General features: G+C 32.9%; 1 protein-coding gene across 1 annotated transcript; it reads left to right on the top strand.

Moving 5' to 3' along the window:
- The first annotated feature begins 5,571 nt into the window (after positions 1-5,571).
- LOC144552962 (rab GTPase-activating protein 22-like) lies at positions 5,572-10,171 on the top strand. The gene is made up of 11 exons (XM_078301012.1): positions 5,572-5,888; positions 6,441-6,536; positions 6,628-6,731; positions 6,928-7,148; positions 7,591-7,713; positions 7,804-7,892; positions 7,997-8,102; positions 8,185-8,282; positions 8,692-8,949; positions 9,635-9,718; positions 9,807-10,171. Exons 1-11 carry the CDS (start codon positions 5,787-5,789, stop codon positions 9,819-9,821), a joined length of 1,296 nt encoding a protein of 431 aa, XP_078157138.1. The 5' UTR covers positions 5,572-5,786; the 3' UTR covers positions 9,822-10,171.
- Positions 10,172-22,430: the final 12,259 nt, after the last annotated feature.

Below are 22,430 nucleotides of genomic sequence, written 5' to 3' on the forward strand. Positions count from 1 at the left end.
AATAATAATGACTTGTTTTAGGTAGATCTGACAGTGAATGACTTGTAAAAACCAAAATAGTTGTATATAGTGGCATATTTCCTCCAAAATAGTTAGGTACCAAAATAGTATATTGTGATCTATTTGTAAATTAGATCTGACATTTTAGTTAGGTGTCAAAATAGTTGTATATTGTAAATTAGATCAAATTTTTTTTTTGTAGTTTTGCAAATATTTGTGTTAATTAGATCAAAATAGTATATTGTGATCTATTTGTAAATATTTGTGTAATTTACGATATACTATTATTTGTGTATATTTTTTATTAAATAGTAGTATATTGTAAATTACACTAAAATAGTAGTTTAGTTGGGTACCAAAATATTTGTGTATTTAAACCAATTTAGAATTGTGATTGTATGTAGAATTTAGAAATTATATTTAGAATTTAGAAATGTACCTATTTAGAAATGTACCAATTTACAAATCGACAAATTTAGAAATGTTGTATTTAGACCAAAATAGAGTATAAATGCACCAATTCAGAATTTATTTTTTTCTGAATTAGCGTAGATTGTAAGATTTTTTACCGATTCATTCAAGAATGGTGATATATTATTGAATTACCATAGATATTTGTATTATTGTTAGATTTGTACTATTTGAAATTATCAATAGAGGTCAAAATTGATAAAATTGTTAAATTTGTTGTTAGTATGGCGTCAACCAGCGGTACCAATCAAAATCGGACGTAAGATGATTTACAGTTAGATTTATCACTTGGCCCGTCACGTATTTCCAAATATGACGAAAGATAGTATCAGTCCTCTTTGCTGGTATAAATTCGAGGAGCACAAGATCAAAAATGCATATGTAAGTTTTTGTTTTGATAAATGCAAATAATTTTAATTTTCATTTAGATAAAAATAGGTAAGTTATATGTTTGTTTGTTTTGAAATTGAATGCAGACTCATACCTTGACGAATACGCGGAACAATCAGATGAGTATCCTCTACGACGAGCGATACGCTCCCGTGTTGAAGAGTTTGGGTCTGTGGCATGTCTCACAGCTGACCCCCATTGTCGCAGATGTCGCTCTTCTATATGCGTTGGTCGAGAGGTGACGGCCGGAGACACACACATTTCACATGCCCGTCGGAGAGATTACGGTGTCTCTCCAGGATGTCAGTTGTCTCTGGGGACTGCCTATTACTGGACGGGCTGTGATGGGTGTGAAGTACGGGGACTTCACAAAGGACATCGAAGAACTGTTGGGACCCAACCTGATGAAGGAAAGGTCCCTCAAGAGGTCGAAGGTTGCATCGAAGAATGACATCAGTATCCCTCTTTTGCGGGCGGCATTCAGGTAAGTTACATTTTTGTAATAGTAAGTATTTGATTGTGATGCTTCATACTCTGTACTAAATTAGTTCGTATATGTAGTGGAAAATTGGAAGAAGATGCGACTGAGGAGAAGATAGATCGGTGGACACGGGCTTACATAATGGAGTTATTCTCTTTCTCCCTTTTATTGTACAAAAGAATGACATCAGTATCCCTCTTTCTCCCTTTTATTGTACAAAAGAAACAACAAAAATTAATCAACATCAATTTAATAACAACATTTTAATAATTAAATTAAAATTAAATATAAATTAACAAACATACCTCACAAGTCGCAAAAAAAGAGCTACCGACCTCTCCAAACCCTGATGTGTCATGAAATTGCTCAAACGGATGTCTTTCCCCACGATCCACTATAGGCCACTTCCGTCTACCAAGCATAGGAATACCAGTATCCTCATCACTGTGATCTGATACCCCACCGTCCCCATTATCATCCCAATTAGCCTCTGCCTCCATTTCTTCAAGATCATCGTCCGTATTGTCAGCATAATAAAGCCGTTCAGGGGTTTCAGATCGCTCCCTTTCAGATTGGACTCGGCTAGAGGACGAGGATGGAATCTGAGATCGACCCCTGTCAGATTGGACCCTACTAGGGCCCGCTACACATGGGACCCGACTAGGACCCGCTACAGATGGGGCCCGTCTAGGACCCGTTACAGATTGCTCGAGCCCCAAACCTTAAGTCAACTGCAACAATTGTCTACTATTCTGTCTGGAGTTATGTCTAGAGTTTTGTTTGGGGTTGGCTACAACATATAACTCTAGGAACTTGAAAGTCATATTCATTGTCATTTGGACATATAACTCCCAACTGCTATCGTCTTGTACCGGTAGCTGTTGGAACCAGGTTTGATTGCCTTGGCCAATATTGATTCTTGCGGTAATTATCAGTTCATAATTACGGTGGTCAATACCGAGTTGTTGGTACACTTCCCTATTTAAACCTCTAAAATCCAAACCAAGCCGGATATTGAACATTTTCGGTAGCTGGTGGCTATAATAAGCGCCATTTGGTCCTTGTAATACTTCACCATCAAAATAACAAGCAATTCCAATCATAATTGGTTGAATAAACCTAATAATACAAAATAACTAAATTAAAAAAACTACAAAAAATAAATTAAAAAAAAGGATGAAAAGGTAAAAAAACGTACCTATGCAGCAGCTTTGGTGAAGAATGAGAGCGGAGTTGCAAGTCAGAATTGATCTGATCTCTATATAGGGAAAACGTGCCACGTGCGCAGTTCAACACTGCGAACGGGTCTGTCCGCACCTCTATTACGCGCACGGGTCCGTCCGCAGATCAGTTACGAGCACGGGTCGTTGGGAACGGGTCAGTCGGGAACGGGTCAGTCGGGAACGGGTCAGTCCGCTTATCCATTACGCGAACGGGTAGCGACCCGTTCGCAGATCCAGTGTGCGAACGTGGCGGAATCTGAATTCGGAATTAACGGGTGGTATTGGTTTAATTCTGATTTATTAGGGTGGTACATAAAAAAAAACGGGGGCTGTGAAGCCTAAAAAGTATATTGTAATTTTGTGGTTCTAGCTCGGTTTTGGTCTCGTGCCGTTTGTATCCATTTCTTTGTATTTTAATATCGTTACGCCTTGAATTGTGCGTAACAATATTATCCATATTAATTTACTGGGATTGTTACAAATCATTTTTTTTCGGAGAAGGGAAAATCTAAAAATTTGCCTTCCTCTTCAAAAGTTGAATGAAAATATTCTTCATGCAAATTGCTCAACAAATATCTTTGTGGATCCTATAAACTTGTTTCTCACTATCTCAACCCTTTTGTTTTTCTTCCACTCTTTTACTTCATGAATGCTTTGACAATTTCAAATTTTCAACAACATAATCTGATATTTGAAATTCTAAATTCCATTGAATTTATTTTGAAATTTTATTGATATTTCGTAATATAAAAATTATTAGTTTCACAATTCAACATAATTTAATGTTAATCTTTGAAAATATAAACTTTATGACCTTCGAAAATTCAAAATTGGAGACCGAAATATTTTCGTTAGCATATTGCATGAAAGTAATGATAGAAACAGTTTTGATAGCTTATAAGATAAAAAATGCACGTAATATTGTATCATTTATTTTATATAATAATCGAATGAATACAAAAACTACATGAGATAGTATTTTAATTCTTCACTTAATCGTATGATACTTCGTAATGAGGATTACATTATATTCTTGCAACATTGTATTGCTCATGATGGTACTAAAATTTATATTTTTCAGAAAGTTATCTTACTATTTTTTAATAGGTAAACTCACTAGTTTTGAATGGTTCAGAATTTTTAAATCAAAGTAATATTTTTACCTGTCTAAAAAGATAGTAAAAAATTATAAAAAGAATGTAAAATTTGATTTTCAAGTATATTTTCATATGGAGATCTTGAGCGGTTCAGATCGATTATTTGAAACTTTAAAATCAATGATACGAGTCCATAATACAGGTCCATATTACTATAACCTCACTCGTATTAGTATAATAATTATACGTAATTATTGGGATTGTCATATAAATCATCATTTTGCATATGGGAAAATAATAAATTCTATTCTTAAAAAAAAACAAAATAAAATACTCTTGCATGCAAATAATTCAACAAAAGATACTTCTTTGTGGATCCCATAAACTCCATTCCTACTTCCTCTTCGCCTCTATTTTCTTCCACTCATTTTCTTCATAATTTCTTTCACAATTTCAAATTTTCAACAACATAATTTAATTTCCAAAATTTTCAATAATTCAAAATTGAAAGATTTGGTCTCAAATTTTAAAAAGGTTCAAAACTTTAAATTTAACAATTTCAAACACAACTTAATTAATTGACTTTTAAATAAATTGAACAATATAAGGTAATAATTACTGGAATATAATCAATGATATTTAAATTTTGAAGTTATTAATTATCATACTTTATTATTTCTAAGCCATACTTTTAACTTTGATCATTGTATTTATTTATTTTTATAAAATTAGATTATAAATTATTAGTTTTTTTTTCAAAATTTAAAGCTATACGTTTTCAAATTTCAAATTTGAAACTTAAAACCTTTGCCAATATTCATAATTTTGAGGTGCATATTTAATATTTTAGTCTTGAAGTTTTTGGAGTGTCATCTATTTGATATATTTTGTTTTGTGTGTACACATACACATTTTTAAACTAAATTTCTGAAATACGAAAGTAATTTTTCGAATAATGAAATGATGAAAATTATAAATTTTATATTATGAAGATTGAAACTTAAAACTTATGGAAGTACGAAAATTGTGATGTGGGAAGAAAAAAAAAGAAAGGAGTATAGAGTACAATTCTTTTTATTGAAGGCCTGTGTTGGTTAGCCTACTAACGATTGCATTAAATCAAAGAAAGATTTTTACAAGTCACCAAAGAAAGATTTGTACAAGTCACCACGAGTAACTTGTTTACCCTGAAGTACAATTTAAGTTCACATGAATTAGAAGGGACGGTAAAAAATTTAGAGGCGTAGGTAATTTATCAGACAAAAAGGTTATATGCTATGAATTCGTAAGGTAACATAATATTTCTGTTTGGATCTGGACCGTTGAATCAGAATCTGCACAATTATTAAAGCGACCCTGTCCGTTCCATTTTGTACCGGATTGGTCTGAATTCCAATTGGACGCTGTGATTCAAACCGAAATATTCTGTTACCTCAGACGTTATGAATTTGTAAGCTATTGCATAGGATTCGATTCGACACTGCATGTGCGAAGTCCAATCCGTAATTAATTGCAGATTATCAACAAAATAAAATAAAAATAAGGATTGTATCTATCGGTTGACTTTTCAATCGGGGAAGTCGCTGACAGAAGACATATCAAAAAAGCGATGCCTAACCGGAAGGATAAAACATTAATTAATTAACCATAAAACATACTAATTATCTTACTCCCAAATTAGGAACACTATTAACGTCAAGCAAAAATGATCCAGTTTCTACCTACACGGATTCCCTGTTTTCATTGCATGTTTTCCCTCGTGTAGCTATATACAGTTAATACAGTTAATTCCAAATTCCCAAATCCCAATGAGATATCTATACGAAACTCGCCGCATAAAATCTAAATTCAATTTCCACGCGAAGCCATCGGACAGAATCGTTCCAACTAAGAGCATTAAAAAAACAATAAACTAATCTTCTTAATCTCTCTCTTCGCCTTGCCAGTTCTCCTCGCCGATCGATCAATTGCCTAACTCCAATCTTCTTCCATCTTAATCCCAGCTCAAATTTGAGATCATTGGCAGGTTTCGTTCTTATTCGGATATTCATCGTTTTTTTGTTTATTTTCTGGTAAAGTCTTTGGGGATTTTCTCTTCCGTGTTTTTTTACCTCGCGAGAAGAGATGCTTCCTTCAATGTGGAAAGATAGTGGGGTTCCAGCGGACGATTTTTATCAAGTTCGCCCTGAATGCACAGATGTGCCAAAAACCAAGTTTAAAATCAGGGTATGCTTCAATTTCTTTTTTCTGATTACTGTGCTATTGCTAATTTTCTTTGCATCATAAGCTTATCCTTTGTTGAGTTGACTTGTTTGAACTCTGGTATAAGTATTTGCTATTTAACTTCATTGAATGGTAGATAATAACTGGCCCGTTATTGTTAGTTTCTTCGTGTGATGCGTCATTTTGACATTAAATTATATTTTCTTTGTATAAGGTCCATGTAATTACTGCTTATGCACATCTCTGGTTGTCTGTTATGTTTAATTAACTATTGTTTTTTTTTTCTAATTACTGAAAAAAAGTTATCAATTGCCTCTGATAAAGGAAATGCCAGAATACCATAAAGCAACCAAATAGTTACTATAATTCAAAATAATCTCTAATACTTTACTGTATTTAAAATTGATTATATTTCTACACTGGAGATATATTTTTAATTCTTCTTTTTGTGGCAAAAAAACAGTTCCCTTGTTAAAATGTGTTACCTGCTTTTATAATTGCTTTTAAAAAAAGAGAGAGTATTTTCTGATCCTTTTTTTCTCTAAATTTTAATAGAATGGAAAGACTTTAAGTGCGAGGAGGTGGCAAGCCGCCTTTAGTCCAGAAGGCTACTTAGAAATGGCCACAGTACTTGGTCGCATCCAGCGAGGGGTATTTTCGCCTTATCCCCTCCATTGTTTTAATTAATGTTGTTGTTTCCATTACAAATTTTAGATTTTTGTATTACTATATATAACCACAGGGAATTCATCCTTCAATTAGAGGTGAGGTCTGGGAGTTTCTTCTTGGATGCTACGATCCGAAAAGCTCCTTCGATGAGAGGGAACAGATTAGACAAAAGAGAAGGTACTTGTTATTTTTTTATTTATTTCTTAACAGTCGGAACCAGTATCCATGATTCAAGTATTAATCCTGACTTGTTCATACCAGAGAGCATAGACCAGTATGGCGGCAAGCATGTACTGGAGCTGACTGCTCTGGTAAATTACAAATCATAGTGTATAATTTTCATGATCTCCATTATTAATTGAGATTGCAACAGGATACAATACATGAGGTGGAAGCAGGAATGTAAGGAGATGGATGCACATGTTGGGAGCGGCATCATAGTAACAGCACCACTAATTACAGAGGATGGGCAACCAATCAATGACCCGTTAGTGCTCCAGCAATCTGCACCCAGGCAAAATTTCAATGCACCTTCGAGTGATCAACCTCTTGAGAAACCCGTTATAGATTGGAAGCTTACTTTACACCAGATTGGTATGGTTTCTTCTTGCCTTTAGTTAGTTTTGATACTGTGATGAATTGACAGGTAAATCAACTACGGTAATGTGGTGGTATGGAACATGTACCATTATTTCGTCCGATGTCCTACTATATAATCTTATTAGAGTTACTTTAGTCACTTCACACTAAAAATTATTAATTTCAAGTTAGCGAGGCATGTCACAGTTTGAAAATTTCAAGGGGATGATTGTCAAAATAAAAAGTTAACGAGGCCATTTGCCACAAGTAAAAAAATTTAGGGAGGTCTCATGACATTACCCCTATTTATTTTGTGACTTCTTTTATATGAGAAACCAATAAAGAAAAATTGGATTAGTAGCCAGACAACTACCTCCTGGTATCAGTACATACAGCTGGTACAATGATCTTGTGCATCAATCCTTGGTATAAATTGCATTTTGATCTCTTTCGCTAGGTTTGGATGTGCTACGCACAGATCGAACACTGGTATTCTATGAAAGCAAGGAAAATCTCTCTAAACTTTGGGATATCCTAGCAGTCTATGCATGGATTGACAAGGATGTTGGATATTGTCAAGGTGGGACTCACTTTAAACTAATTTATTTACTCAGTTTGTACTTATGATGGACTATATCTTATTATTTTTTCTTTTATATTTTTTTTGTAGGAATGAGTGATTTATGCTCTCCTATGATAATTCTTCTTGATGATGAGGCTGATTCTTTTTGGGTTTTCGAGCGATTGATGCGAAGACTGGTACTCTCTCTCTCTCAGTCACAGATGCAAAGAAAAACTTTGGATTATATTTTTGTGTTGTGGTCATTATGAAATCTCCTAATAATGGTTATTTCATGTTTAAGAGAGGAAATTTCAGATGCACAGAGAGATCAGTGGGAGTGGAGAACCAACTGCAAACCCTGGCTTCTATAACTCAAGTTGTTGACCCAAAGCTTCACCAACACCTCGGTAATACTTGTCAGAGCTACTTTATAACCAACTCCTAGATCCTTATAAGTTAGTTGCTAAGCTGCTTAAATTCATTTGACAGATGCACTAGGAGGAGGAGATTATCTTTTTGCATTTCGCATGTTCATGGTGTTGTTTCGCCGAGAGCTCTCCTTTGGTGATTCTTTGTACCTCTGGGAGGTATGAAATGGTTGATGTTATTCGAGCTAGGTACCAAAATTTCGGAATGGTATGGAATCGTACCATTCTATGTTTCAGAATGTTATACAAGGAATCCTAATGGTAGGATCATACCATTCTATTTTCAATAATGTTATACCATTCTATGCATGGATTCTAACTTTCAGATGCCAATATGACACTCGTCTTCTCAGAAGATGATTCTGTCACTTGTTTTCATGTAGGGTTAGTTAGGGAAAATATTCCAGTACAGGTTTGGTTGAAGTGACATCATTAATTTCTTGATTATGTTGGTGCCCTTTTTTTTTTTTTATCACAAATAGCTCGATATTTCGTTTGTTAGAATGGAGCTGCCATAATTATAACTAATAGAAAGCTCTTTTAAAATATACCTTAATTTATTTAACAGATGATGTGGGCCCTAGAGTATGACCCTGACATATTCTCCGTGTACGAAGAACCAGGATTTGCATCTGAAAAGGCAGAGGGATCGAAAGGGAAGGGAAAGTCAACTCGTCAACTCGGCAAGTTTGAGAGAGAGAATGTCAGAAGTGGGGTCCCCGCTGAAGGCCCTTTGCCCATTTCAGTTTTTCTCGTAGCAAGTGTTTTGAAAGATAAGAGTGCCAAGCTCATGACAGAAGCACGGGGCATAGATGATGTTGTTAAGGTATCGAAAGATGAGATTCTTCCCTAAAATTTCATTAAGATTATATTGAGACCACATATAACCCTCCTGTTGGCTCATCTGTGTACCAAATCTTGGATCGGATTTATGGTGAGTTTTGGCTTCCTTTGAAGGAAATGTGAAAACCCTGATATTAATCTCTACTTTTTTACCAGGATTTGGTCCTTTTAAGGACTAACAAAATAGAAACTTTCTGAATCAAAATAAAATAGGAGTGGTACTTTAAAGAACTTTAGTGTAATTTAGTCCTGAAAGCATCATCTCTGCCTTCTGCTCCCAATTTTTACCAGCAGTCCATAAATTCTCTTTTCATAGATAGATGAAGAGCAAGTAGGGACACTCTAAGCTTCTATCAAAGAAATGTGAAATGTCCTGTATATTTATATGCAACCTTGAACTGTCACCCATTACTTTCCAACTCAAATCTTCAAAGAATAAAACCAATAAAAATGAAACATTCTCCTCTGTGACAATTTGTGGGGAAGGGTGTTGGCTTGGTCATTTTCAAGGGAATTAGGAAGAAGGGTATGCATGTTTTCCTTGATTTATCGAGACATGCATAAATTTTCTTATATTGTGAGGGATTTATACACACCATAAAAAATGTATTTACAATTCTTAAAAAAAGAAGAATTTACAATCCTTGCTAATATGCTATATTTGGCAGATTTTGAATGACATAACAGGAAATCTAGATGCAAAAAAGGCTTGTAGTGGAGCCATGAAACTTCACAAGAAGTACCTCAAAAAGGTTTCCATCTTTACATCTCATTTCTTTATATCGATATGTTATTTGGTAATAATAATAAATATCTAAAATGCTCACTTTCTTCGTACAGGCAAAGAAACCATAATGAAATTACTTTAATGTTACATGCTTCTACATTACGGTTTTGGGACTTGTTTCTACAACCTCTTCGTATTGATCGTTGGCCGAACTTAAACAATGTAATGAGGCCAATTCACAAAACACTTCTGCATATATGTTATTCATTGTTACTGAGTGTAGAGCAAGGAGAGTTTTTTTTTTGTTTTTGTTTTTGTTTTTGTTTTTTCTCATATTATTTATTATTTTCTGTCTTTTTTTTTTCTTTATAGTTTTTAGAGCTAAATGAGGAAGTTACAATTTGATTTTTTTTTTTTATGATACCTACTTGCACATATGTGATTGAATAAGAAAATATATTGCGAACGTTCAATAAAAGGTTGAAGTGACTTGTGTATTGCAATCTAGATTTTCAATTATTTATTGTATAATGTACATACGTTGAGAAAGGGACCAGTTTTGTTACGTCTGTTATATATCAATGAGCTAAGTATAGATCTGATACGACAACGAAACTTAGAAAGGGATGTTCGAACTTTGAAATGATTTTGGGAGCGGGAAAAAGAAATATTACCCGGCAGGCAGCATGTATACCATCTTTTGTTCTTCTTTCATACATTAATTTGTTTTTTCGTATGTAGCACTTTAGACTAGTCTAATGTTTTTCTTAACTAATCACTATGACTTGGGCGTGTTACAGTTTTGACAATGATTCAGTGATTTTTACGTAATGATTGCAAACAAGATAGTCATAGAACTAACACTTTGTGGGATAATGTATGTATTCATTGAATTGAGCATAATGTATGTATTCATTGATTACAATGAGATAGGACTAAAAGTTTGTTGGACCTCCCTTTTTTTGGATGTATGAAAGACAGTATAGGGTACGTACGAATCCAAATGACAAAGAAGGGTCCGTTCGGCAACCCAGTAGGGAATAGGAATGGGTGTGGGAATCAAAAATTCTGAACTGAATTTTATTGTTCACTGTGAGAATAAAAACTTAGCTCTGAGCAAATTTTTTTTTCCCACGGTGAATAGTATGTGGCTGAACGGGCCCGAAATGAATTCATTATTGGGAAGTTGATTCTTTATGAGCAATTTGAAATTTCTAACTCTTATATATTATAATTGCGTCATTATTTTGTACTCATATAAATACATAGTTTGTGTAATGGAAGATTTGAATTGAAAGAACTTCAGTATATTTACAAAATTTGAATGTATATATAGCAAAATAATATTAAAAAGAGCAGAGCAAACAAAAAAAAAAGTAGCTAGGAGAGGAGTTATACAAGGAAGAAGATGCATGGCAATATAAAGGAGTAGTTAGTTAAGTTACAAGATGACTCCATTTTGATGAAGCATTTGTCCGAGGTGATCGTAGGAGGCCACGGATGATCCGTGTCGAAGAATTGTTGGTATATAGAGATAGCAGCGCATGAAAAGAACGATTGCCATGGCAGCAGTTATCATGCCGCAAGTAACGATGCTGATGTTAACTAACACGCCGAAGAAAAGAAGTAGAGAAAGAAATCCCAACACAACGGTGAGTGCGTCAAAATATTCCTTCTTCCCATCAGGTTCCATCCATCCAGCATATATAGTATAATATATGTATTATATGTGGTTTTGTGTGACCTGGTTACATCGGCCGGAGTTGATATATAATCAATCAATCAACCAATACCGCCTGACTGCATCTATTCGCTGCTGGAAATTTGATTTGGAAATTGCAACTTTGGACTGACTGCATCTATTCTCATCCAACGGTTTGGCTTGGCCTGGCTTATAAAGGGAAGTCCAGAGTCCAACTACAATAAATAAATAAATAATTAATACTGCACATGGTCCACACAGTATGGGCCCCACCCCCTTCATGGAATCAATCTGTTTGGCCGATATTTGTTCTGACCGTTCGATCGGGTTCAGATGGTGCGGATGCGTCCTCACCTCTCGTCTGGTAGTTCAATGTTAAGGTGGCTTTTGGCGAGAGATCGGGCCGCCACATTCACCTCTCGTCCTTTCGTTAAACCAGGAGTCAGATTATACATTTCTCTTCAGATCCATCTCGCCGTATGTTTTTCTTTGCTGTTGGCCACCCTTCTCCAGTTCTGCTTTCGTTATCTCTCTTTCATTTATTATATATTTAGATCTGAGTGATTCTATGGTACTATGTATATCACGGGTTGTTACCGTGCTACGGCTCTATATTCGAGTTTTAAAATCCTAACGGTCGATCCGAACCGTTCATCTTATTCTCCATATTAATATGTGTTTGGAGACCAAATTTTACATTTTTTGAAAAAATTTTACTATTTTTTTAGATATTTAGAAAATCACTTGATCTGAAAATTCTGGACCATCCAAAAACAGTGATTTTCAATAAATCTAAAAAAATATTTAAAAGATTTCAAAAAATGTAAAATTTGGTCTCCATAAGTAATTATCTTTTTATGACTTACAATAATAAGTCCTAATTTAGTACAAATGAACAGACACGTCATAGTTTACCAATGACCTAAATCACATGAATGGTTTTAAAAACATTATTCAATTAATTATTTTTTAAGTTTAAAAATTATTATTTTGAATCTTATTTTTCTAATTCGTATTGAATTGATCTTATTTTTATTATTATAATAGAATGAATTCTGTTGTACAATTATTAATGCTGATGTGGATAGTAATGATTATTCAGAATATAACATATTAATTAAAAAAAATACTATTTACATCCATGTCGTTGGAACTTAATTAAAAATTAATTAATGGATTATATGTACATCTTAACATGAATATTATGATGATACGGAAGCTAATAAAGATTTTTATATAAAAAAAATATCAGTGAACCAATTGGTGCAAGTTAAAAAAATTTGAATAAAAATTGGCAATTTTAAAATTTAAGAATTAAAATGATAAATATGAGTAAGATAAGTTAGTAGTTTATATATTTTCAAATATAATGGGACCGATAACAATAAATTTCTCATATATATATATATTTTTTGTAATATTACCTGCATATGCAAGTGATGTATTTGTTTAATCCGCTCTCTTCATCTACAATAAATTTCTAATTTATTGGGTTATATCATATATTATCCGCTCTCTTCATCAACGTTCGATTCATTCTCCAAATATAAGAGCTTAATTGGAATTGGGTGGGTAGGAGACCAATCTTAAATTATTGGGTTTTAGAAGAAATGTCAGCACTAATGTCGGCACTACATCTTACATAAATTTTTGAATTTCATTTTAAAGATAATGACAAAAATCAAGTTGCAAAGTTATATGAGACTGAGATAGAGGTTCTTTGCGGGCCTTTAACGAATATATCTTACATGGATTTTCAGCCCAGCATAGCCCAGATATCTGGTTGAATTTCATTTTCATTTTGAAAGATTTTCTGAAGTAACTCATTTTTTTTTTTTTTTTGGATACCCTGATAGTGTCTATAAGTAACTCAAAATTTGAGTTTGAATCCGGACCGTCTGATGAGAAATGTAGGTCAATTCAACTCAAGTTAAAATTCACAGGTCCCTTTAATATTTGTGTCAAAGCTGATCGAATGGTCCAGGTTCAAACTCAAACTTTAGGTTACTATAGGGGATCTGAACTCGGAGCAAGGAGGGGGTAGAGGTGCACAAAAAAATTCATTATTCATAACTCGTTTGGAATTAATTTTGATTCAACTCACCAACAACTCAAGTTGAAACTGACTCGAGTCAAAATGACTCGGTTGACTCATTGATTTGGTAAACTATATAATATTTTGTTAGACTTTGTACTATTTAGTAATTTGATAAACTTTGTACTATTTAATTATGTATTTACCACTGTTTAATTATGTAAAGTTCTAAATTGTGTACTATTTTGATAAACTATGTATTATTTATTTTGCCATACTTTGTTTTGATAATTTTTAATTTGATAAACTATGTATTATCTATGTTATGAGTCGACTCGAATTGACTCAAGTTGTTCGCAAATTGAATCCAAGTTATGATTTTTTGATTCGAAACTGAATTAGCAACTCGGATTCGATTCGACTTATGAATTCACGAGTTGAATCCAAGTGCGCAGGTACATTTCTTGTTAATAGGTACATTAGCTAATTATAACAATGGTACAAAGTGTTTCAGGAAATTGAAATTAAAATTAAAATGGTTCAGGAAACGGAATTTTTTTAGAAACCGTAAAAAGAAAAAAAAAGAATTTAATAGACCAACTTGATTGCTTTGGTTTTTACAAAAATTATAAGAACCGAGATGTCATTTCGGTCCGAAGTATATTTTTTTTCTCTAGACTGAATTACCATTTCGGTTCGAGCTGTTTTCACATATTTTTAAAAAAAAGGGAAAATTGGTTATTTGTCACTCCAAAACCTTCAAATTTGAAAAATGCCATTCCTAAATTTGAAATTGTAATAATCCCACTCTAAACTTCATTAATTTTTAATTTTGTCATTCCAAATAATTAATGACTATAATATTCTCCCTTCATGTCGAAAATGGGAAAAATAAGATATCAAATTATAATCTTTAAAAAAAAATATTGTCAAAGTTGTCAAGATTGTCATTATCAAGTCATCTCTCTCTTTTTTTTTTATTGTTAATCTTAGGCAAAAAGGAAAATCGCTTTGATTAACATTGAATCCTGTAGGTTCATTCCTTGCTGAGAGAAACATAGAAAATCAAGAGGATAACTGAGCTATGAGACATGCAAATATGTGTACACTTGTACAAGAGGCTTTTGATTTGATTTAATTTGGGTGGATGCACGTCTGATTCTGGTCGAATTACCTTGGACCAACCTAATTAATTATGTTGGAACAAATGATTTTCTTGCAATTTTGTAGACAATAATGCTGCTTCTGATTAATGATTTGTACCTGCTCCGCGTTAGCCAACCAAATTTTATGTATTCACAGATCTCCAAGAAAGAAAACAATATAAGTTGTTGCTAACAAATCAAAGGGAAGTTTCTTTTTCAATTTTCGACTTTATAATTTGAGAGCTTTTTTTTTCCCATTTTCAACGTGGCCATGGCCATGACCGGGGTATTTTAATTATTTGGAGTGGCAAAATTAAAAATTAATGAAGTTTAGAGTGACATTATTACAATTTCAAATTTCGAGATGACATTTTTCAAATTTGAAGGTTTTGGAGTGGTAAATAACCAATTTTTCCTAAAAAAATGATTTATTTGTTGGTGTAAAACTTGTGAAAACACCTTGGACCGAAATGGAAATTCGGTACGAGAAAAAAAAACTCTTCGGGCTGAAATGACATCTCGGTTCTTATGATTTTTGTAAAAATTAAAGCAATCAAGTTGGTTTGGTATTTTTTTATTTTATTTGTGGTTTCTAAATTTTTTTTTTCAGGAAACAATTAATTGAATGTTAAAGTAAAATTGTTAGCTTACGAACCAGTTAATGTTACAGTAGAAAGCAGTACAACAAATAATTGAATGTTACAGTAGAAAGTAGTACAAAAATTAATTGAATGTTACAGTTATATCAGTTCAAAAATTAATTGAATGTTTCAGTAGAAATCAGTACAAAAATTAATTAATTGTTACAGAGGGTCTGAATCACCTGCCCCCTTATGGGCAGGAAAATCCTCCGAAATTTTTATTAATAGAAAATATAATAAAAAAATATCCAGATTAGGGGACGCTTTTCGTGATTTTTCAGATATAAGGAAAACGTTTTTAAATATCGCGGCCAATGGCCGTTGTGGCTTATAACGGCCATACTTAGTGCCTTATTAACCATTCTAACTACATTAACCATGCTAATTGAACCAGAGAAAAAAACCGGAAAAAAACCCTGTCCGTTGTGAATAGAAACGGCCAGGCGAAAAAAAATAAAAAATTGCTGTCCGTGATTAATAGCAACGGCCAGGAAGAAAGAAAAAAAAGAAAAAAAAAAAAAGAGGCTGTCCGCGATTAACAGCAACGGCCCACTTGGTATTAATGGCTCAAATTTTGTGGTGATAAGGAACGATATCGTGCCCTTTTATAAAAGTCTTGTAGTTGTACCCAAAATAAAAAAATGTTGTAATGTGATGTGATTGATTGGAAGAGCGACAATTGAGAAAATTGATGCTAGGGACCCACAAATACCATTCATTTATTTAATATTTTTCTGAGAAAAATGATGCGATGGGATTGATTTATAAAAGGCCTTTTTTCTTTGTAAAAGCTCCAATACAGATTTGCTGTTGCAACATTCTTGACACATCTTTTTAAAAAGTGGGCCGTTGCTGTTAATCGCGGACAGCCTCTTTTTTTTTTTTTTTTTTTTTTTTTTGTTCCTGGCCGTTGCTATTAATCACGGACAGCAATTTTTTATTTTGTTTTGCCTGACCGTTTCTATTCACAACGGACAGGGTTTTTTTCCGGTTTTTTTCTCTGGTTCAATTAGCATGGTTAATGTAGTTAGAATGGTTAATAAGGCACTAAGTATGGCCGTTATAAACCACAACGGCCATTGGCCGCGATATTTAAAAACGTTTTCCTTATATCTGAAAAATCACAAAAAGCGTCCCCTAATCTGGATATTATTTTATTATATTTTCTATTAATAAAAATTTCGGGGAAAATCCTACCCACACATAGATTTAACCGTTGGATCTTCTTTGGGATCCGCGCTGTGATGAACCGCTTGATGAAACGGAAAATTGAAAAGCTCCTCCGTCAGCTCCTTTTCCTTCCGATTCTCTCTCTCCCGTCTTGTCCTTCCGCCTCCGCGTTTCTCCTCTCCATCTCGCTCGCGCATCGCTTTCCGCTCTCCCTCTTGCCTAACATCTCGTTCTCCATCTTACTCTCCATCTTGCTTCCCGCTTGCCTAACATGTTTGGGTCTGTTATTTTAGTTTGGTCAAAGGTGTGTATCAATCCTTTGAAGAAGATTGGATCTGTTATTTTAGTTTCAATTTCATGGTTTTAGTTTACTTGTCTGTATTTCAACCCTGACATTTGCTTATGTCTTTTATCAATGTTTATAAATTTTCATGTATTTATTTTCAGTTCTATGTTCGGGGTTGACGAAGTTTGACTTTGCTCTGTTTTTTAGTGAACTGAGAATAATTCATTTTGTTAACCCAAAATTATAAAATTTTATGCAATCATGCTTGTCCAACCATACTTTATATATGCTATGAATTTCATGAATTATTTCTAACATAAACTTGACTTTTCTATATTCCTCTTGTTTACTGTTTTTCTATCCTAATTTGCCAGTTTGATTTCTTTTGGTTTTTTCTGATTTCAACCATGCAGAGGGGTGTGGTCATGGACTGGTACATTGGTACAAAACTATAGTACCATGTCATTGAGTCTGGTTTGAAGTTTCAGACCCTTATTAGGGTTTTATATAAAGAAGAACAATGAGATTTGAAGGTTTAATTTACAAAAAAGAAATGCAAACAGTTCATCTTGTCAGATAGCAAATATGTAGCAATCACACTTCGGTTAATCGAATTATTTACAAAAAAGAACATTCTGACAAGCTTGTAATTATAATATCATTTCAGAATTAAATTATCTAAATTATAATATAATAAAAAATTTAAAGAACTCTTCACACACAAAAAATAAAAATAAAAGTAAAACACCATAGTTTCCACGCATTCTTTTTTTTGTTAAAGTGAAACCCGCAGGCTTTAACTTGATTAAAAAAAATAACATTACATGTAAATAGAAGTCCATTCTATTTTACTCTAGCTGATATCAACCGTAATACTAATCTATCTTATATTAATTCAGAAAGAAAAAGCATCTACTGACTTAATTGAAATTTGAAAAAAAAAAGGAAAAGGAAAATAAAAACATTGTCCTTAGCGCAGACTTCCATAACTGCCCTTGTAATCCTTTTGTTGTGGCGTACCAGTCCACTCTGCCTTCTATTCTCTTGCCAATTTTGGTTTGAAAGTGATCATGCAGGAATAATTAGAAACACTTTAGTGCTCCTTGTACTCTCTGAAACCTTGTGTATCCAATTCCATCTGTAATTCTGTATCCTTATTTACCTTGTGTATCCAATCCTCATGCAAGAATAATTTTGATTCACTATTTGTTTTGTAATCAAGCTATTCCAGTTTCGTAATGAAACAGGTGGGTTCATCCAATTTTGTCAAAAAAAAAAAAAAATTGATTATAACCAAGTCCAATAGGATTCTCTTCTCCATTGGCTTGATTAATTATTTAAGTTGGATTAAGTGTCTCCATTCTCCAAATATGATCTTCTCAATGTCTGCATAAAAATAAAGTCAAAATAGAAACATAGATTTATCGTTGAGAATAAGAAAAATATACGAAGTACCTTTGTTCCTCCAGTATATAAGTACTTCCCATCTTTAGGAAAAGAACCTGACAATTCAAAACATCAACAAATCTAGTGCAAACATATTGCTCTAAGCATAAGCAGGAGCAAAGCAGATTGATGACACAGTGGCGCCATACCATACTGGTACAGTGGTACCATTACCATACCAGACTGGTACAGAGGTACCATCACCATTCCATACTGCATAAAACTTCGAAATGCACACTTAAATTTTGAAAAATGCAAAATTTCAATTCTAATCTAGATTTTATCCGAATTTCCAGATCAATCATACAAACAAACATGTTTATTCCAAGCATACCAAGTAGATGTAAAGCAAACAGTAAAACAAATATAACTTGACAAGCAAACATGTTTATTCTAAGTGTGTAAGAGTTACAAAAGAAAAAATAAGATAAAAAGTAACATCTAAAAACAAAAGTTACTAGTCTGTCCAACCTTAGATTAAATTGATAGTTGTGCAGGCCACTAATTTGTTGGATGTTAATCGAATCACAACGCCATTTAATGCTCTAGGAATAGAAAGATAAGAGTTCAATTTATAATTTGTGAAGCCTTTTTGTTTAGATAGCAAGAGAATTTCTAATCCCTTAACAAGAATCAGCATATGAAATTGACATAATAGTTATTTCTCAATCCAAGACTAAACACCACCATGCCAGTCCAACAAAGCAAAAATGTATATCAAAGTTCTAGCAAAAATGACAAAGATTGACAAAAAAATTAAAAAAATTGAGATAAAATAGAAATTTTTAGACTGAAAGAGGACTGCATACTTGAGGGGCACCAAGAAGAGTGTGAGGAGACAACTTGAGCCGAAAGAGGGTAAATTTGGTAAATTCATCGACTGTGCTGAGCCATGGCGAGGCAAGGCGCGACTGGGAGAGCGCAGCGCGTCTGAGCGAGAAGCGATGCGCGAGCGAGATGGAGAGGAGAAACGCGGAGGCGGAAGGACAAGACGGGAGACAGAGAATCGGAAGGAAAAGGAGCTAACGGAGGAGCTTTTCAATTTTCCGTTTCATCATCACAGCGCGGATCCCAAAGCAGATCCAACGGTTAAATCTATATGTGGGCAGGTGATTCGGTCCCCTGAACCTGAGGCAAACATTGCCGTGACCGTGATGCATATCAGTATTAACTATTGATTAATTGAGATGGGATTATTTAATTCCAAGGCCCCAATTCCAGTAATTTTGGAAATTTAAACAGAAATCTCTTAAACAAAGAAATTTTCAAATGAAAAAGATTCAAATGCATTTTGTTATTTTACATCAGAACTAATCAAATACAAAATCAGCAGTAATAAGTGGCTGATTTATCATGTAAAATGTTTATTATATAAGAATTACTAACCCGTGTTTACATCTATATATAATTCTTTACCAAGTACCAACTATATAAAATCAAATTGATAAAATTAAGATTCTTATAACAAATGTAAACAAAAAAAATGGGGGCAAACCAAAGTAGGATTTCAACAACAACAACAAAAAAAAAGCTTCTTGGAGAGCAGCAGTAGTTATGAGTTACAACAAGGCTCCGCTTTCGTGAAGAACTTGTCGAAGGTTATCGTAGGAGGTGGCAGATTCATCAGCTAAATTTGGAGGAGTATAGAGATAGAAGCAGAGAGCGACAAGTATCACAATTGCAGCACTTATCATGCCCCAACTAATGATGCTAATGTTAACTGACCACCCCAATATGCTAAGCAATAAGATAATTATTGCACAAAGACAGGCTGCTGCAACAATTGTCAATGTGGTGCCAAAGTATCCATTGTTTCTCACTTTCCATTCATACATCATGTCTATCACCTCGCTAGCTAGCACGGAGGGGATGGGATCAGTTATACTTTGATTTGATGAGTTGTGTCTACGTAATATATATATTGAAATGAAGAGTGTGTGAGAGAGAGAGAGAGACTTGGAGTTGGAGATTCTATTGTTGCTTTGCTGAGAGGCGACATAGACATCAATGAGAAAACCTTTTTTCATGTGCCCACATGAGAATTAAAAAGATGGGAGTAGTTATGGTTCAACTTCAAAAAGAGAACAACAATGAAGCAATATCATTATATATAGGCCATTGAAAGCTACTTAAACGGTTTTTTCTCTTCCAAGTAATTTTATTATAGTAACTGAAAGCAACCTTTTCCTCTTTCTAGTACTGGTATGATGTAGAGATTGAAAGGCACATTAAGGTACTATCCTAGTTTTTATTTTTTTGCATTATTTCTCTGTTTAGTATGTACAGCCTAACAACATATACTCGTGTGTAGCAACTGCACTATTCTTTTTTTCTTTTCTTTTTTCAAAATGGTAAAAAAAAATGTAATTTGAAGCCCCAGGTGAATGATTTAGATTCAAAAACTGAAGAAGTTTAAAATACGAGTTTAGTAGTCAAAATATGCAAAATTTATTATTTTGTTCCTGTATAATATATGAAATCCAAATCTGTCACTAAACATTCATATTACTAAAACTACCGTTTTTTTTAGTTACCAGCCCAATAAATCTAAATTAAATGACTACCACCCGAATTATTAAATTTAAGATTCTGTCACGTTCGCGTAATGGATTTGCGGACTGACCCGTTTCCGACTTGACCCGCTCGACTGACCTGTTCTCTAAATGGTTCTGCGGACGGACCCGTTCCCGAGAATTAAAAATATGTTATTATGAAAAAATATGTTATTTATTATTAAAATTAGATAAATATTATAAAATTTGATATTTTAATTATATTTATATATTTCTAACAAATATTATAAACTGGTAACGGAGTGGAAAATATCCAATCATTATTAAAAAAAAATACGGATATTTGTATGGATATAATATAAATATGATTTTACATTTCAATTATCAGTATTCTAATAGTAGATATATACTAAACAATATAGTTTAATATCTATTATGAAAAAAAAATATGTTATTTATTATTAAAATTAGATAAATATTATAAACTTTGATATTTTAATTATATTTATATATTTCTAATAAATATTTGATCCGATTTGTATCCCGTATTTGTCTAATATTCAATTTATATATGTATTCAAAAAATAAAAACGAATATGAATATAATTTTACCTCTATCCTATTGACACTCTAACGGTTAAACGACTTTTTTGTCATGTTTCTTTTCAAATAAAAATGATCTTAAGTCATTCGACTTTATTTAGATTTTGAATTTTTGATTTTCACACGAAAGATATTTTAGACTAATTCGACATGTTTTAGACTCCTGAATATTTTATTTTTAAATACATATAGTATTAAGTCATCAAACTTTAAATATTCACAAAGAATTTTCAATTTAAGTTTCAACCTATGAATTTACATATAAAAAAAATATTGTCTTAGTTACTAAATCAAAAAAATATTTTTCGAACCTTGAATATATTGTTGTTCCATGCTTTACACAAATAAATAATAATTCTATGCTCTATCTTGCGTAACTTAATTGGTTTATACTCTTCTAAAAAATTAAATTGAAATCAAATAGTTTTTTTTTCCTAAAATGGAAAACTGATGATAGATGTCACACTCACACCATATATTGGGAGAGAATTAGGATACGTTTGGATGTATTCTAGAATAGAATAGCTAAAATAGCTATTATTTGAGAATAGTAGATAATAATAGTACTAACCTTGATGGTAAGAGAATAGTACTAACTCAAAGTTATTTGGAATAGTTAAAAAGTTGTTTGAATGCATTATTTGGAATAGAGTTTAGAGAAAATGAATAAAATAGAGGATTTGAAACTATTTTTACTTTTTGTTAGAACAGTAGAACAACACTATTGTGCTTGTTCCAAATAACAACTAAAATTGTTTAGATGACTCTAATTTAAAATAACACTGTTATTTTAAAAATTGCACTATCATCAGACAATCCAAACATATCCGGGTCTCCAAAAATCATGATAAGGTAGCACGAAGATGCAAATTTGATATCTGCAAAACTTTACACGTCGTTGATTTTGGTACTTACATTTCCGTGTTTATATTGATTTCGGTACAGAAATAATTATAATTAAGTGCCTGGATGATGTACTGTTTTTATTCTCGACAGATAATTAATTCGATATGCGTACTCTTTTCTTTTCTTTTCTTTTTTTTTGTTTATTTTTTCATTGCCATTTGACTAGAATAGCAATTCATGATATAATATTCTTAAGAAGTACAATAAATGCATATCATGTATATTTTAGACATGTCCGCTACCGCTATGTACCAAACAAATTATATATATATATATATATATACTTGACA

Source organism: Carex rostrata, chromosome 4, assembly GCF_964058835.1.
Source record: "Carex rostrata chromosome 4, lpCarRost1.2, whole genome shotgun sequence".
NCBI lineage: Eukaryota > Viridiplantae > Streptophyta > Magnoliopsida > Poales > Cyperaceae > Carex > Carex rostrata.